Source organism: Hibiscus syriacus, unplaced genomic scaffold (assembly GCF_006381635.1).
Source record: "Hibiscus syriacus cultivar Baekdansim isolate YM2019G1 unplaced genomic scaffold, ASM638163v2 tig00117056_pilon, whole genome shotgun sequence".
Classification (NCBI taxonomy): Eukaryota; Viridiplantae; Streptophyta; class Magnoliopsida; order Malvales; family Malvaceae; genus Hibiscus; species Hibiscus syriacus.
The window spans coordinates 1,788,781-1,808,054 of record NW_024063539.1 but is presented as its reverse complement, the minus strand read 5'-3'; the positions used below and the strand labels follow the sequence as shown (position 1 = coordinate 1,808,054).

Here is a 19,274-nt window from a genome sequence, read left to right as displayed (position 1 = left end):
AATATCTAGGAACTTGATAAGAAACAACCGGACTTTGTGTAAACATAACCGTTTTGAGCTCCATAAATGGATCTCGACAACCAGGAATCCATGGAAAGACATGGAAGAAACCGCTAAGACCAATCGTACCCAACTCCAAAGAGAAATCTAGAGAGCAGGGAGAGCAAATTCTCGCTCTACTACCAGTAGACATTTACCAGTAGACATTGAAATGTCTGAAACGAGGACACTTTCTCCATCGCCAACTTAGATATCTTCAATTGGACCAAAATGTAACAAGATGAACCCTCAAGAGTGTGAAGTAAATTTGTTTTTTCGACATGAAAGATGAAATAAGTATTCTCTCCATGCAAATTGATTAAAATCATACCTTGACTAAGCCAAAGCTGGAGATGAACAAATTGCTACATAGGGTTGTTTGATTCAACCACATCTTTAGCAAGCTCACTAGCTTTAATAAATCGGTCATTCAACCATTAACAATCGTTATCTTATCATAAAAGTTTAATGTGACACGTTGAGTGTGGCTAATTTGTTATGTTTGTCACATTGACATCCTTCGACCATCCACTTTAACTTCTTTTTATTCGAAAAGATTTTATTTCTATATTTGATTTATTGGACAGCTACTTTCACTTATAAATGGAATAATACTTATATATTGTTGCTTTTTGTTCATTATTGATTTGTACTTGCTTGTATATCAAAGACCATCTTATATATCATTTATGATTTTATGAGTATATTATAGGGGTGGATACACTTGATCCCATAGTCGAATGTACTCTGCTACAAATTGTGAGCTTGAAATACCTCTGACAGAGAAAAATGTAGGAGTAATTATTTGGCTTCAAGGACACCCATCATAATACAACTCACAAGACAACTTTATAAATACTTTTAATTCTTCGTTCTCGTATTTAAACTGTTTCAATATCTATGAACTGTATATCATTTTATATCACCAGTGTATATCCATTTCACCCCATTGGTTTAAAGGCACGTTCAATGCTTTCCAAACTGCTTTTGAGGCAACCACAATGTTGTTACGACAAGGGGGATAATAATCATGCTGAGCATCACACCCTGTCGTCGAATCACATTCATCGACTTTAGCCTTAACGATCTTTCCATTGCCGTGAATATCGATATACTTGAGACACCTTTTCCTCTCACTGAACCATCCTGTTGAAAGAGCCAACACTGGTTATCATCTGAATGGTACCGATTATCGCATTTCGATGGGGCGCTGCCATCTCCACCGGCTTCGAAGCTGTCAAGTGTCAATGTTGCTTTCGTATGGTTAGACACCGGGGGTGAACATTTATGTAGTGTAAAGCTTGCCTTGTTTGCAACAACCGGGGTCGTCTTCAATGGTGCATTGCCCTGTTCGTGGCTTTGGGGCTCTTATCTTGCCACTAGGCTTGCAAGTTTGAGATTGGATACTTGGCAAAGAAAAGAAAAAGAAAGCAACCAGAATTAAAACAGTCGAATGGGTTTTTTTCTTCATTGCTTTTTCCTTGTTTTTTCTTTTCCTGATTTGAAGGAAAAGGAACATCGAGGAACGCTATAAGTAGAGACCAGCTTTGCCCATTCAAGCCATTAATTTGTTTTCTAGTATGAAATGAAGACGGATTTAAGGCTTTACCCTTCAAATTCTGGCGATGAACGCAAGATACGACACTTTGTCGTGTGTAATATAAACTACACGTTTGCCTAGGTTGCCCTAGCGGTAAACTTATGACAGCTAATGACAAGAGATATTGACTAGATTCAAGGGTCAATTTGATATTTTATCTAAAATTCAGTGGTCAAATTAATACTTTATCTAAGTTTAGAGGTCAAATTAATATTCTATCTAAGTTTATGGATAAAATAAAAAGTAACCCTCTTTTACTAACAACTAAGGGAGCAAATAATATACAAGTAAATGAATGAATCCATCTTGGTTCTTTGATTTCCCAGTTAAAGATTCTTTGGTTTCTAAGTAAGTTCCACTGGATGAAAAAGGCGCATGAATAATGCTAATCCCAACAATTTGAGAGTTTTAGAGAATATGTCATGTTATCATACAAATCCAGAGAGCTTCCAATGGGTCAACCATTTAAACTACCAGGCAGCAACAAGGAAGCTTTTTGTGAATATCAACTTTACCAAACACATAATCTTCCATATTGAATCGTTTACATTGCACGAAATGCTATTTTTAACAGGGTAAATGTTTCTGCCACTCCATATTATGTGCCGCTCGCATATAAACGGGTCCATTCCTTAGCTGCAAAATTGCCAAAAGAAAATCAAGAACAGTCGATCATAAGAATGGCAGCATACCATCCTTTAAATTTGTATTGTAGTGTTTGATCAATCCCCAATGTTCTTAAGATTGGGGCCACAGATTTTACCTGTCTCAACGGCTTCAGCCTCATTTGTTTTCCAGTGCTTAGCAATGTTCTCAGAGAGTGGATCATCGGGATTTGGAGCACTCAAGAGTGCTTGAATGCTAAATAAAGATAACAGTGTCGTTATTAGCTTAATTGTAATACCAAATTTTCAAGAAAATCTTCTGATGATATGCATATGTCATTTCCGATGAGCGATATGTTCACCCTATAAAATATCGACCGTCATTTCACAAACACTTGTAATACCTCAAAAGTACAGTTCGGATCTGGAGAGCTGGACTCCATTTGTCTTTGAGAATATCAAGGCATATTCTTCCAAGCTGCAAGAAAACTCAACCTTGAGAGCCAAGAAACACATATTTTAAACCATAAATATGGACCAAAGATGGAACAGGTGGACCCAACCTTATCAATATTCGGATGATATCTTTGTAAGAAATCGAACCTGCTCACCATAATTGTTTAGGTTGATAAAAATCGAAAACATAAGGACAATGGCAGAAAAATCCCAAGAAAAGAGGCAAACAACAACTTGAGCTGAAATGCCAACTACTATCAGTTAACAATTCTATTCAATATACAACACTCATGAAGTGCTAAGAGATTTCAACAATTAAGTCCAACGGCCAGAAACAGGACAAAGAAGCCCAATCTCGGGAAACGACAATCAAAGCACAAAGCGGAGAAAAACAACAAGTCTCAACTCTCAACTATATCATCAGCCATACAGGGACCAATTAGGGAAGCAAGCAGAAATTAGATCATTAACATCAAGTGCAATTTGTTCAGCACAGCTTATCACACGCAAAAGCAACAGAAAAAAAATAGTTCTTCCCCAGTAGAAGTAAGACTTCAAAACCCAAAAATGCATCAGCTACCTAGGTAGAGGCTAAGAGGCTAAGGCAGTAATAATGTCACAGTAATGATTTTGGAAAGCCAATGCATAATGCATAGTATTAAACATTGAATACCAATCAACATTTTCCTTTAAATTAATGTCATTAAAGCATATTTGATATTTAATTCGGCCATACCAAAAGAGAGAACTACAATTACATTCTGCTGAAACTGACATTACAAGCCAACTACAATTACGGAGATTCGTACTATAGATAAATTTCTCCAACAAGTTGAAGAGCTGGGAGAATTTTCTATTAGTGATCAAAGAAGCTAAGAGATATGATTGCTCAAGGAAATTAGGCTTTTAATAGACAGATAGTAGGGTTATTAATATGAATTTTCAGTTCATTAGTAAAAAGGTCATAAATGTAGTGCCTATGAGGGAAAGAGAGAGCATCCAAAAATACACTGAATATCAATACAAATAAAATTCAGAGAGTGACGGAAACTAGATACAGTAATAGTACACTAAGTATCAATATTAATCAATTCAGGCTTTGCTTCAACTGAATAACAATTTAAAAATCCAAAGGTAACTATATTTTGTAATCACCAAGAAGACCGCGGAGAGTGAGAGAAACTAGATACAGTAGTAAAACATGCCAGAGAAAAATGTGCAACTAAGTGAAGATAGTTTCTAAATGCAAACATTTTCAGATGAGTTCATGATGAAGCCAAGTAATATTGGATATCAAAGGAACAACAACATCCAGCATATAGCAATGGATACAAACAAGGTTATGCTAAATATTAAGAACCGATGCAGAAAAGTTGAGTACTTTGGGAGCAGCCATGGGATATTCTTCTGGCAAAAATATTCCAACTTGAAAACTCCTCCTAAACAATAATTCCAAACAAGAAAATGCATCATATCCTTAATTGCAAAATTAATTACAGAAACAACAACAAAGGAAGCAATGAAATATCACCAAAACAACTTCCAAAAACCAGACTAAGCCTGTAAGACTGAACAAGCATGCTGATTGGAACTGATCATAATATCGAAAAAATGGGCCCAATACAAAGGATAGAAAACATGATGTGGGGGGGGGGGGGATGAAGTAAAAAAACACTGCGTAAGCATTTTCTCTTCAATTAAATCCTACTTAATGCGTATTGTGATGTTTTGATGACTGAAAATAGGCGGTGGTATCACTCTTAATGACTTAAATCAGCCATAACTATTGAGCAATCAACAGAAATTTGACATTTCTAAAACACAGCAAAACTATTCGAAACCATCTGATGAAAAGATCAACTACCTTCATACGGAGACTGAGTGGGCCAAGGATCATCACATTGAAATTCGCATATTATCCTCCGACGGCGAAGCACTAATTCCAGGTGCTGGAAGCAATAAAAATTAACAGGAAAAAGAAACCATAAAGTTAATTGTTTTCTTATAACATTTAAAATACTAAATAAAAGCACCATATTACACAAAATTTAACAAAAATTTATGGAAAAGAAAGCAAATATTTACCTGGTTCACTGAGGAGACGCTGAGTTTCCTGTTTAGATGAAAAGGTAAAAGAGACCAAAATTAAAGCATAAAATTAACCAACTTCACCAAAAAGAACTTTATTCAATGTAAGTATACGGCCGAAAATAACTAGACGAAGCTTTTAATTCATCAAGCATAAACAATTCAACTATAAACCGGAACTGTAGAACCCAGAAAAGGAAAAGAAAAAGAAAGAAATGTTGAAGATTTTCTGGAGGTTTTTCTTTAAACAAACCAATCGAAGAAATCAAGAAGGATCGAGTGAGATCGAAGAGGAACCTTAATGATTCTTCGAGGGAGATTACTATTGGCCATTGGCTAGGATCGATTGGTGAAGCAGAGGGAAAGCGGTTTCTGGGAATTTAGAGAGAAAATTGAGAATAAAGGTAAACGATAACGGACGCTTTAAGTCTTGCCAATTATTTTAGTGTTTTTCTGTTTTATATATACTATTTCTCCAAATTTGTATTTTGACCTGCTGTACTGTCTTTTGAAGTTAATATAATTAAGAAATAATATTAAAATTAAATCATTGAATTAAATATTAATATTCTAATGAATTACATGCACTTTTACTATAAAAAATTTTTTTACTTTAATTCAAAATTTTAATAAACGGTGAATATATTAAGTAGTCTAAATAATAAAAATATTATTTTTTAGAAGATTTAAATTTAATAGGTTATGTCTATGCATTATTAAAAATTTAAAATTATTTTGAACATATAATAACTTATAATTACTTTCATGATATTCAAAGGTTATGAATGTAAATTGATGATTAAATTATTTATTTTAATACATTTTTAGTTTTTTTGTTTCAATCAGAGACAAATCCTATGTATAATTTTTTATTAGTTATTATTTTAATAATAATATTTATCTTTAAATTTTATTTGTATACATTTTATTTAAAAATTTATATTATTAATATATATACGTGTTCATTTAGAATAATTTTAGATCCACGCTATACAGATCTCAACTCTCTATATGCCATGACGCGGCACGTACAGCCTGGCACGTGCTTGTTGTCAACTTGAAATATTGGTATTTAGAATGGTTTATGAAGCATATTTAACAAGGGTTCATATTTTATGACTCATATTTAACTTAAAATATTTTTGAATCTAGTCGAGTTTAAGAAATATGAGTTAAGTTGTTCGAGTTTAAGAAATATGAGTTAAGTTGTTCGAGTTTCTATACAAACTTAATTGTAATTATTTATAATACTATCGTACAAATTTATTTTGTTTTTTTAACTTTCTCTAACCATATAAGTTGTTTGTACATTTCTTCATATTCTTTTCATATTATAATATTATTTAATATATCACAAACAATCTAAAATTATAAAATATATTTATATTGTTATATTTTAAAGAAGGTATTTTGAGGATAAAAGATTGGCGAGAGTATAAAGTAGTTGAAGAATTGATGTGAAGAAAGAATTTGTAAACAATTGTAGTCAAAAGACTAAATTGGGTAAAATACAAAGTTAAAGGACTAAATTAAAAGAGACAGTACATTTTTAGAAGAAAAAAAATAAGAACATAAGTTACATAGATATTATACAGTGGTAGGGGAGCAAGTGGTTTAAATTTGGTTAAAAACATACTTAAAATGAATGATGAATTGAAGGAATACAAAAATCATACAAAAATGAAGGACTAAATTGAAAAAATAGAAATTTGTTATAAAAACTAGAATGTGAAGTATATATGTATTCTAAGATAGTTTAGGAACATGTGGTTCAAATTTGATAAAAATTTGACTTAAAATGGAGGAGGAATTAAATGAATAGGAAATCATGGATCAAATCATAAATTTATTAAAATACTCATCCAAATTTTTGATTTTTCGATTTACTCAAAATTTTGAAATTTCAACTCAACTCGAAAACCAAATTTATAACTTGAATTGACTTGAATAACTCGAGTAACTTGACTCAAATAAATCAAAATTGAAAAAAATTACAAATTTTCAAGTTGAGTTTTGTTTACCTTTATATCTAACCCCCTTTAAATATCGAAACATCTCCAAAAGACATTTGTAAATAAAAAAGAAAAAAACCCAAAATACAATTTTTTTATGTATGACTATAGTATAATTAAATCAATAAAAGTAGAATTTATTCGTTAATTTTATTGGTAAAAAGGAAAATTATTTTTTAGATGTTTTAAATTTGACCAGTAGAATTAGGAATATATATATACATTGTCAATAATTAATTTTTTAAAATAAATATTACATTATAATTATCGATGAATGTTGATAAAATTAAGATAATAGATTGATTGGTTTGCAAATCACTTTATTTAATCTATAAATATAATTTTTGTATAAGTTTTTATATATATATATAGGTTAGGGTGCTCATTTTTTTTTCTCTTATTTCATAATTACAATCATGTGTTCATTGGATAAAAATTTAGGGTGGAGAGTACAAATGGTCTCTTAACTAGAGGATATTGTTTTATTGAGTCTTTTGAGTATTAAAAGTTATAAAATAATTATTTTATTATAGGTTGTCGCTTTGTTAAGTCCCTTGATTATTATAAGTTACAAAATGATCACTCAACTATTCATATGTTCCAAACTTGTCATTTTCCGTTAAAAAATTGACGGTAGTCTGAGTTGTACGCTAGCTTACTGATTGAGATATGTTAAAATCTAATCCCAAACTTTCAAACAACTATCATATCTTAGACAACATGTTAACTTCCAGCTCAGATGACCATCAATTTTTTTTACCAAAAAAGAAAAAGTTTGGAATATATGAACAATCATAGATCATTTGTAATTTTTAATAGTCAAAAGACTCAACAAAGTAACGTCATATAATCAGAGAATCATTTCGTAACTTTTAATAGTCAGGAACCATTTGTGTGCTTTACCCAAAAATTTAAAGGAAAATATTATTTTTAGCATGAAAAATCCATATTATTAAGTTTTTTTTTTATATAATTAGTTGTTTTATTTGATAAATTCAAACAATTAAAGGAGGATGAAGGAGTCTTCCTTTCTCAACAAACCAAACCCTTAAAAATAGAAAATTTGAATAGCAACCATAGCCTAAACAAAGTGAATCCCTCCATATAAATTCATCATTTTGGTAAAGCATCGATAACCCAAATCCAATAAATAGAAAAAAAGAAATGGCGAAAGCTTATGTAATCGCCCTCTTTTTCTTTGCTGTTTATATTTCCTCCTCCCTAGCTTAGCAGGTAAGTTCAGTGTCGTAGGCCATGTTTACTGCGACACTTGCCGTGTTGAATTCGAGACCAAGCTCAGCCAACCCATAACTGGTACATAATCATTTTAAACACTTCTTTATATTTCAAATGCATGGAAATAATTAACATGAAAAAATTATGCAGGTGCAATTGTGAGGCTGGAATGCAGGAACCGTACCACCGGATCCTTTACCTATCGCAGCCTAGACACATTAACTGACGAAAAGGGAGACTACAAAATCGAAGTGGAGGGTGATTATGGTGATTCAGACTGCGACGTCATGCTGGTGAAGAGTCCCAGGGCAGATTGCAGTGATCCAACCGAAGAGTGGAGGAAAGCCAGGGTTGTCCTCACCACGCTCGACGGCATCAGCGGTGATATTCGCTTTACCAACAACCTTGGGTTCAAAATCAAGGAAGCTCTGCCTCAGTGTAAACAAGTTCTTACAGAGATGGGTTATTTTGAGCTTAGAGATGAACTTGGAAACGAAGCAACAAATCCCTAAACGCAAAATTATGTATTTTCGTTTCCACTTCTATTAAGACTTGTAATTTCTCCCCTCTAATAAGAACTTATTAATTATTATTATTACAATACATATGCACTATTTGTTCAATGTTCTATTAACAAGATACTATGAAGCTGATAAAAAAGAACTATGAAACCCCACCCTTTTTAGTCGTGTCAAGGTACTAACATTGACATGTAGCGGCATTTTTAACGGCGTTTTATTATAAAATGCTACTAATACTATAATTTTAGTGGCGTTTTTATATAAACACCGCGATAGACTATTAAAAGGTGGCGTTTTTGGAGAAATGCCGCTAAACGTCGTACATTAGTAGTGTTTTCATTACAAATGCCGCGATTGACTGATAAAAGGTGGCATTTTTTGAAAATGCCACAATAGTTTGGTACTTTAGTGGCGCACTTAAAATAAATGCTGTAAATTTTAATAAAATACCTAAATATCGATCATTCAACTCTCTTTTTGTTTCAAACAGATTTTCAATCCCTAACCCAACACAACCACCGTAGTGCAGCCACTAGCATAAGCTAATATCGTCGTCGTCGCACTCTTCCGGCCAACCACCTGCAGGTATGTCTTTCTTCTTCACCGCACCCTACTTTTTTTATATAACGATCGGCCAAACGAAAGTTGGGCATTTTCTTTTGGGCTTTTCTCTGTTTTCCATAAGCAAGATTTGTCTCTCGGTTTTCCATATGCAAAGGAAACTTTGGCTGCATGCTGCGGGAGGAGTAATCTTACCTTTGCCCAAAGTTTGCTTTGTCATTTGGTTGCTTCTGCATTTTGGAACAAGGGAGACTGCAACCCAGGTGGATTCGCTTGCCTCGGAGTGCATTCGATCCTATGTCATTCTTGATTTTTTGGTATTATAGATGTCGGCGTTGGTGATTTTCCTTAGTTCTGTCTTCCAAGCCTTCAACATAGATTTTCCTTGCAATAGAGAAATAGAAATTGGCCAAGCTGAATGGTATGAGAAAATTCTGGTTCTCATAGAACAAGTTACATCAGATGCCAATCTTTGACCCAGACCCTTTTAGCTTGACAACTGTTGAACAATAAAACTCTTTCCATCAACCTTTAGAAACATTAACATCGAGTTGCTGATTTCTTGATTTTGTTGCAAAACATTTTTCTTGTGCTTTATGTGCTTTCTTTAAACTACTTTCTCTACATGCAGGTGGTTTTATCTGTCTTTGATGATGTCGTGTCACTTGATGCTTTGAACCATCCAGTTTTGAACTTGATCTATTACATGGTATTCAACGATTCCATTTTACTTGTGTAGTACTATTTCTCTCAATTCCTAGTATGAATGCTTTTTTAAGCTAATATTCATATTAGCAGCTTACTTAGATTCCTTGAATATTCATATCAACATATTGAGTGTTTTGAATATAAAACTAATTAGTGATTGAAATGTTTTGAATGTGCTGCATGTTGAGGAAACTACGTAGGAATTCATATTGAGTGTATTTAATGGAAATTCATTTTTATAAATATATTGCTGCAGTGCTTCATTTTATATTGTGTGTGTAAGTGTTACAGTGCTTGAAAAACATTAGTTTGTAAGCATGAATTTATATTGTGTATGTAAGTGTTGACTCTTGAACCATATGGCATTCCTAAAGCTATAAAAGAACTTGATGAGTTATCAGAGGAGGTGCCAAAAGCAATCAAATTATACTTTTTTGCCCTTGAAGTACTTATGGATAAGAAGAGACGGGTTGTTTTCTTATTAATTCCTCCTGAAATTAGAGCTTTGTTGCTTAGGCATATGGAGGAGAGTTGTCCTTGAGATATGCAACTCCAAATTTCTCTTGATAACTGTCAGTTTTATTTAATATTTTGTTTGTCTTGAACATTAGGGAGTGGAACCTATGTTTTAATCTTTGGTTTGTGTTGGACACTATTAAGTGCAAGTGTGCAACTATGTTTACTATTTATTTTTTCTTGGACGTTGCTAAGTGTTTTCTACATAATTTGTGTCAAAATTAAATTTTAGGTTTACTGTTATTAGATAATGTTACATGATATTAAATTTGGGTAATATAGAGTAGAAAATGATATATGCGAAATCAGTTAACCATAATGGCGTTTGTAAATAAAAGCCACCAGAGTCAGGTTCTTTTGCGGCGTTTTTTAAGGAACGCCACTATGATGTACGAAATAGCGGCGTTTGTAAAGAAAACGCTACCATGTACATATTTAATAGTGGCGTTTTAAACATAAACGCCGCTAAATATCATAACATTAGCGGTGTTTGAGAAAAGGATCGACGCTAAAGACAAGGAATTAGCAGCGTTTCTAAGAAAAACGACACTATAGAGCTTGATCTTTTGTTTCGTTTTCTGTTCATAAACGCCGCTAACTGTTGTGGATCTTTTACTGGTGCCCGAAAAGATTTTAGCGGCGTTTAGAAACGCCGCTATAGAACTAAAAAAAAGCCGCTAAAAATTTGTTTTGATGCAGTGCAAGATGCTTTTTGACGTAGACTTATCCATTTATTTTAGAAGAATAAATTAGCTGACTGTATATTTTTAATGCGAAAGTGATTATATCTCATCCAAAGTTAGTCATGTGAGGGCAATAAATACGTTCTGGTGCGAGTATGAGACAAGTTCATACAAAATATCTAAGCTAGTGGACTAGACATATATAACTCATATGATACGCATGTGGCCTCAAATTATACCATGATGTCTACTTGTGTGTATGGATGAGTGTTTGAGTTTCGTGGTTCGATCCTCATCCTTAATTATTGTATTGTGGTTGTTTGAGCTATGTGACCTGAGCCTTTTTCTTGGTGATTTATTGTGATATATGTAATTATGCATTGGATAAACAATATTGTTCCTTTGACTAAAATTACCAATATATTTATGTTATGAGCGCATGTAGTATAGTACAATTATTGTATGGCATTGAGCTTATTAGTTTAGAGTTTGAAATGTATTTATGTTTGCAAGTTACGGAACAATGAGACAATGATATCATTATAAGAATCTCAACGAATTATTAGAGTATATGACGATTGAGTGGGTATGCAAAGGTTATGTTTTGAAAATGAGTCAACTTATAATATTTTAATTATGTATTTGGTTTTTAAACTAAGACTGCACTTTTGTAATTATATTTTTATACTTTGTGTAAATATTTTAAAAATTAATTATATGGTTTCAAAAGAAATTAATCATATCAATGGTATCGCATGACACTCAAATCTTTGAAATTATGGTATTTTAATATTAATTATCATCTATAAAAGAGTTATTTTCAACTAAATTAATACCTGATTAATTGTACTGTCACCTCAATCTTACCTTTAAATATGCAGAAAAGATATATTTGATCTTTTAATATTATGTAAACATAATTATCATTCTTGAAATGAAAGGTGTATAACTTATAAATTTTTTAATTTTTTTAAATTAAATTTACTAAAATTTCATGAACCAAGCTACCTTAAGGAAGAGGTCCCATGTTCGAGCACAAGGATGTTATATAAAAATTGAAGTTATATAGGTATTTTAAAAATTTGTAATTAGAAATAAGAACTGAAGTTAGATATGTATTTTATAGCGATAACTTAATTGAAGAAACGAGAAAATCATGCAAGCTTTAGGGGAAATTTTAAAAATAGAAAATTTTTTATATAAAAAATTAAGATATATATATATTCTAAAATGGTTTAGGAGCACGTGGCTAAAATTTTGTAAAAATAATGAACTTAAAATGAGAGAGAAATTGAAAGAATGAGGAAATCATGCAAAATTGAGTGACTAAAATTAAAAAATAGAAAATATGTTATCAAAAAATAAAATTGAAGATCTATAGGTATTCTAAAATATTTTAAGAGCATGCATTTTAAATTTGGTAAAAATTGACTCAAAAAGAGGAAGGAACCGAATCAATAAGGAAAATAGGGACCAAATCGCAAAAGTAACCTTCAACTAAATAAAAAAAATTAAATTCTAACCTGAATTGAACTCGAAAACCCAACTCAATAATTCGAGTTGAATCAAATAATTCGAATAAATCAACTCGAAATTGAAATAACTTCAATTTTTTTTCAGTCGAATCAAGCTTTGCTCACCCTTAGGTAGAATAGTTTCACTCATGCAGTTTGATAAATAAGATATTTGCATGATTTTCATATATAAAATCTTATGTTTTAGTATTCTAATATTTCTCCAAGTCTTTGTTTTGGCAAATATTTTTCATTCATAAAATTAGGATTTTAATCGGAGTCGAACACTTTAGAGTTTCTATCGCACTATAAGAAATCAAGAAAACAAAAATCTACTCGTACTGAATTTCTATCTTTATTTAATATTTTTGAAAATATTAAGATCAATGTATATATCATAAGTTTAGCAGGTGTAAGATTTATTTCAATTTATATATTATAAATTCAGTGGATGACATTTTACTTATAATAAAAGATAAATATATGCACCACGAGATAATGCATTTAAAAAAAATTGATATAAAATATATGATTGATACATATCTCGTCATTTACATTAAGATTTATCATAATAGACATCAAATTATCTAAGATCTATCATAAGAAACCTGTATCAACAAAGCTTTAAAAAAATTTAAATAAAATGTTGTTCCCCTAGTGTTGCTCTTATCGTGAAGAATGATAAATTTAATTTAAACTAATGCTTGAAGAATGATTTTGAGAGAGAGCAAAAAGAAGAAAAAACCCATTACATATAGTTTCTACCATTGGATGCGTGATGTATGCTCCGATCATCATAAGACCTGACATTGTATATGCATTTGAGATGTTTGGGGGATATCAAGTAATATTTTAGGCACTAAAACATTTTTCAAAGTATAGTTTAGACACTTATTTTTGTATTAAATCAAAAAAATTTAGAGATATCAAAAGAGACAAAGAATTATACGTTTATATACAAACAATCAGACCATTTGAAGGTGATTGACTACTCTAATTTAGAATTTTCTACTTGTGTTGAGTACGCAAATCATCATCATGTTACATAGTTATGTGTTATGATAGAGCTATATCATGGAGGAAAATCAAGTAAACCTTAATTTATACTTTCAATATGGATGTTGAAGTTTTTTTTTTCATATTTTGAGGCTAACTTATATGAAATATGGTTGAATTTTTTTTATTTTTTTGGCTTAGATTTAGGGATTCCGTTTCTAAACTATTAATGATGTACTGTAATAATTCAGTTGTATTTATGGATAAGAACAACAAAAGTAGAAGTTAAAGTAAACATATCGACATTATATCTTGCAATAAAAGGACGTGTTAAAAAAGAAAGTAATCATTGAGTAGATTAACACTAAGCATATTTTACTTGATCATTTGACTAAAAATGTCATCACACAAATTGAAGGGTCATTTGTTACTATGAGACTTGTTCCCACTATGTACTTCAGAGATAAAAAATAATATTCACCTGGTGAGATTTTCGATTGCTTAAATTTTTTTGATGATTTTTAATTTTTGTACAATTAAATTCGACGTGATCAAAATGTGTTTCAATGTGCTTGACGGAGGTTTGGCGTGATCGACAATGGTGAAAATCAAAATTACTCAAATTTTATTACATTGGAAAAGGTGCAACTTTCAAAGAAAATTATAATGTTAAAAAAAGTTTAACATTTTCGATTGCATATTTACTTAAATTAGATTTTGTTTCTTAGACATTACTGTTCAAGAGACTACTTCCTGTCCAAGTTCATCCTGAAGCTCATAATAGCCCAACTCCGTAAGAACTTTCTTACACTCAGGGAGAGCTTCCTTCTTCTTGAACCCGAGACTGTTTGCAAACCGAATGTCGCCGCTGACACCGTCAAGCGAGGTGATAACAACCCTGGCTTTTCTCCAGTCTTCCGTCAGATCACTACAATCCGGCCTGGGACTCTTCACCAATGTGACGTCGCAGTCTGAATCCTGGAAATCTCCTTCCACATCGATGCTGTAATCTCCGGATTGTGTCGTCGTTATTTCCGGGCTCTGAAAGGTAAGGGCTCCGTCGGTGCGGTTCCTGCATTCCAATTTCACTACCGCACCACTTATAGGTTGACTGATCTTGGTCTCAAATTCAACACGGCAAGTGTCGCAGTATACATGACCTACGACTTTGAACTTGTTTGATTCAGCTGCACCTGTCGCATAGGCAAAATTGAAGGACGACGATGTGTAAATTGCCAAGGAAACAAGAGCGATCACACAAGCTTTTGCCATTTTTTTCTAGGTTATTAAAGCTTGTAAAAGAGGGTAAATTTATAGGGAGAGATTCACTTTATTTTGGTCAATGGTTGTTATTCAATTTTTATATTTTTAAGGGTTTGTTGAGGGAGAGCATGACTCGTGCTTCATTCTCATTTTTCAATTCTTTGAACCGTAAAACAATTCATTGTCAATAAAGGAAATTAGTTAAAACCAATATGAATCTATGAAATATTAAGATAATTAAATAACAAAATGACATTTGTTGGTCCTTTAAATAATATTTTTGATCACTTGAGCCTAGATGAATTATAGAGTACCCTGATTTTCCCCAGAAGATTCAACTTTCATAAATTTAGCGATTCAATCTTTGTGTTTTAAGTATTTATAATATGACCCCAAATGTTTTCATTTTCTTTCTCATCAACGTTCTAAATTCCTCATGATTTGAATTTACTTGCAATAAAATTTGTCTAATTTTGATTGTAATGATTCATGAATACTCAATGTTGGATGTTAGAAGTCCAAAATAATTTTGGTTCATGCACGTGATATCTCTAACTCGTGTCCTACTTCTAAATTTAAGAAGAGATGTTATATTCAGCAATAAAGCTAGAGTTCAGTAGATTATAGGACTAAAATGATATAATTATGAGTCAAGATAAAAGTACATGTCATATAGGTCGTATTTGCTACAGGTTGTGCTTGTGACTCTGATGCAACTCTTTCCCAACCTTTTCTAGTAAAAAAATATAAAATTATCTGAATTTTGACAGTACATTAATGCGAAGGATTAAATTGTTTTGCGCCTTTTCATTGATCGACGTCGACACCAACTTTAATGTTAGTTGTCGATCATTGATATTATTTATTATGCTTTTATTTTATTATATTACATCTTTATTTTCTTTTGTTTTTTAATTTTTAATAAGTCTGTTTGTATGACACGTTTTCACACTACAACAAAATTGTTCTGTAGCGGCGTTTGTTGATAAAACGCCACAAAAGTATTACATATAGCAGCGTTTTCAATCCAAACGCCACAAATTGAGACTTTAGCGGCGTTTTTTGTGAAAACGCTGCAATAGAGTATAAATATAGCGGCGTTTTTATTAAAAACGCCGCCATAGGATGGTATATAGTGGCGTTTTTTCAACAAACGCCGCAATTAATAATAGTTTTTGCGTCGTTTTTAGACAAACGCCACAGAAAGGTTAAACAATAGCGGCATTTATAGTAAAAACGCCGCAACATAGTAGACATGTAGCGGCGTTTTAGCTACGCCGCAATATAGTGTTAATTTAGCGGCGTTTTTTGTATAAACGCCGTAAAAAACATGTGATACAGTGGCATTTGTTAAAAACGCCACAAAATGTTAAATATATTGTCCTCCCTTTTCTCCCACCCAAACCCTAAAATCATTTCAACTCTTCTTCCCTCATAGTTTCTTCTCTGGTACAACAACGACCCTCACACGATTCCAAGCGACGTCGTCTTTTGTCTATCCCGGCGACCAAATCGGCCCTCTCACCGACGAACTATAACACAATTCCACGGTTTGATCACTCTTATCACTAATGATCTTTTTCAATTTTGTTTTGGTTGGTATTCTGAAAATGGGGAAAACCCAGAAAGCTAACATATTTGAGAAAAAAAGAACAGGTCTTGCCTGAGTAAGAGAAATTATCGTCGGAATGTACGTGCGTCTTTGCTCTGACGATGGATCAAATTATCGCTGGGAGGCTATCGGTCCGATTTCACCGTCGAAACTCGATGATGACTCGACAGGAACTCATATTGCTCCATACCCTTCCATGGCCGATCTCCTACTTGAAGGTAAAATTCTATGAATCTTTATGCCGCTATATTTCCCTTTTTGTACGGTCACTCAAATTTCATAGATCGTACGCATGTAGGACCTTCGAAGCTTATTGAGAATGATGATAGAGAAATGGATAAATACCCTATGTTTAGAAACGAATTTGGTAACTCTGTGGCGTGAAAGAATCTTCAATTGCAAAAGCAGTATCGATCCTCATGAAGACGATGTTGCCTCTACTGTTACTCCAAGTAAACATTTATCATCTATTTAAATATATTTTAATGTTTGATTCAATTCCCAAGCACCTCCATCAAGTTTTATATTGTAGGTGGAGGTCATTATTTCAAGTGAAGCACTGAAGCGCGCAATGAGTCTTCTTGGTGAACCGGAAGTAGGAGATTTATTTGGTGAAATGGATGAAGAGTTTCTCCATATAGAATTTACACGGAGGAAAAACTTAACGATGCGTCGTCAAACAAGGAAAACAACTTTCCTACGTCCTTTTCTCACGAAGGGCAATGAAGACTAAATTGTACTGAACAATATGGTGAAGACTGTTTATGGTACTTTAATGTTTCTAAATTATAATGTATGTTGAAGACTGTTTATGCATAAGTACTTTAATGTTTCTAAATTATAATGTATGGTGAATACTGTTTATGCATAAGTACTTTAATGTTTCTAAATTATAATGTTTGTTGTTAAGTAGTTTTATGCATAAGTACTTCTGTCTTAATTAAAATGTATGGTTGTAACTTTAGGTTATGTATAGAAGAAATGAATATTTAAATATGTTAATCTTATATAATAAGGTATTTAGCGGTGTTTGTATCCAAAATGCCGCTATATTACACATTTTGCGGCGTTTTTAGATATAAACGCCGCTAATGAGTAGTATAATAGCGGCGGTTTTTTACAAACGCCGCAATAGGTGTATTATATAGTCGCGTTCTTATAACAAACGCCGTAAAATATTTGTATTTTATTGGCGTTTTTAAATAAAAGCGCCAATAAAATTGTTTATTAATGGCGTTTATAACAATCGCCGCAATAGGTGTACTATATAGAGGCGTTTTTAACCAAACGCCGTAATATATTTGAATTGTTACGGCGTTTCTAGACACAAACACCGCAATATATATGGACATTAGCTGCGTTTATTAAAAAAAGCCCCAATAGAGTATAACTCTAGCTGCGTTTGTATTACAAACGCCGCAATTGTTACTTAAATCCTGCGCGAGCATTTCCCCCCTTCAAATCTCATTCTAAACCTAATTTCATCGAAAACAAATACTCCCCGTTGCCATTCGAATCCGTCACCACCTACATCGTCGCTGGCCGGTACTCAACTGCTTCTGCTCGTCGTTGCTTGAAGGGTCATTTCCTGCTGATGCTCGTCATATTCAACCTCAACTCTGTCGCTTGAACCGTTGCTGCCCTGGAAAATTTTAACTCTGTCGAAACTCTACTGTTCCAACTTATGATTTTCATCGCTGTAAATTTTTGTCGAATCTATTTCAGTCAAATTTCTTGCTTCCTTGATATAATTCCACTAACCTTGCAATTTCTTCTATTGCCTCCTCTTCGTCTCCCCTAATTTCAATGCCGAGCTCTTTACCTAGAAGGAGTGCCTTCTTTGCCTCTTTTGTGTAGCTCTTCCACCTCGCCTGCATATTAGAATCTGAAAGTGATCGTCCCTCTAGTTCTGGGGAGTCCGATATCTTCTTCTTTTTCTTCTGTCTTCTCTGAGCCCTGTCTCTTTTCTTCTGTTCTTATCTTGGATTTTCTGAATCGAGCCATATTTTTTTCCCTAATCAGTTTCGGGCTATTTGCTAATTCAGGGAGAAATATTATTCCAATTGCTCCCTTACTGCTCCTGATATTATTTATTACCTTATTATAATTATCTAATAATTCATCTCTGTGCATACTTTAACATCGTAAGTATCTCACAATTGATAAAGTTTAGAACTCTTTATCCTCGTATGAGAAGCACCTTATAGATGAATTTGACATTGTAGGAAAGGGTCTCATTATTTATAGAAGAACTCAAGAAAAAGATTTTGATAATGATGCCAAGACAAGGTGAAAATCTAGGAACGCATAAAAAACATATTATTGTAAAAAAAGAAGAAGGGGGCATTTAAAGGTCAAATGTTATAAGTTACGGATTTTTTGTTTCTTTATCAAATGGAATTCCACTCAAGTGTTTTCTTGTTCTAATCGCCATATTTTTTTTCTTCGCAGGGACCTCCACTTCTTTTGCGCTATTCAGACTCCATATGGTAAGTAAGAATACCCACCTTTTCCAATGTGTTCTTCCATGGGAATTTCAAAGACAAAGAGTAGTTTCACATGATGGTTTCTTGTTCTGAATGAAGCTATAGTTACATTTTCTTTTCTGGATATCGTAATATTTGTTTTTTTTTCGTTCATGAAGTGCTTGTATAAATGCATGCATGTGTTGTGTCATTTGATGGTTTTGAGTTATTGGAAAAAGAGAAGATGTTCATTTTTCTCCACTGTTCAGCTGAATAACTTGTTTTTGTTGAAAAATGATAGCAAAATGTTGGTTTTACTAATACTGAGCAAAATGTTGGTTTTACTCGTTTACAATAGTCTGCCATCGTTAACTTTGCTGCTTGTTTTTGCTCATGATC

At 32.7% G+C, this 19,274-nt stretch overlaps 2 protein-coding genes and 2 pseudogenes across 2 annotated transcripts; 1 reads left to right on the top strand and 3 right to left on the bottom strand.

The window, feature by feature from the left end:
- Positions 1-961: 961 nt before the first annotated feature.
- Positions 962-1,510, bottom strand: LOC120198137 (annotated as a pseudogene).
- Positions 1,511-2,209: 699 nt separating this feature from the next.
- Positions 2,210-5,210, bottom strand: LOC120197839 (annotated as a pseudogene).
- Positions 5,211-7,584: 2,374 nt separating this feature from the next.
- On the top strand, positions 7,585-8,637 carry LOC120198136 (anther-specific protein LAT52-like). Its single transcript, XM_039199513.1, has 3 exons — positions 7,585-7,605; positions 7,955-8,114; positions 8,187-8,637. The coding sequence occupies exons 1-3, from the start codon at positions 7,585-7,587 to the stop codon at positions 8,546-8,548; spliced, it is 543 nt and encodes a 180-aa protein (XP_039055444.1). The 3' UTR covers positions 8,549-8,637.
- A 5,636-nt stretch (positions 8,638-14,273) lies between these two features.
- On the bottom strand, positions 14,274-14,814 carry LOC120198045 (pollen allergen Che a 1-like). The gene has a single exon (XM_039199438.1). It carries the CDS (start codon positions 14,805-14,807, stop codon positions 14,274-14,276), a length of 534 nt encoding a protein of 177 aa, XP_039055369.1. The 5' UTR covers positions 14,808-14,814.
- Positions 14,815-19,274: the final 4,460 nt, after the last annotated feature.

Excerpts from the sequence above, each read along its gene's own strand:
- LOC120198136 (XM_039199513.1), top strand. The coding sequence starts at position 7,585 with ATGAACAATCATAGATCATTT. Across the intron at positions 7,606-7,954 it reads TGAACAATCATAGATCATTT|AAAAAAAGAAATGGCGAAAG; the intron begins GTAATTTTTAAT and ends TCCAATAAATAG. Across the intron at positions 8,115-8,186 it reads GCTCAGCCAACCCATAACTG|GTGCAATTGTGAGGCTGGAA; the intron begins GTACATAATCAT and ends AAAATTATGCAG.
- LOC120198045 (XM_039199438.1), bottom strand. The coding sequence starts at position 14,807 with ATGGCAAAAGCTTGTGTGATCGCTCTTGTTTCCTTGGCAATTTACACA.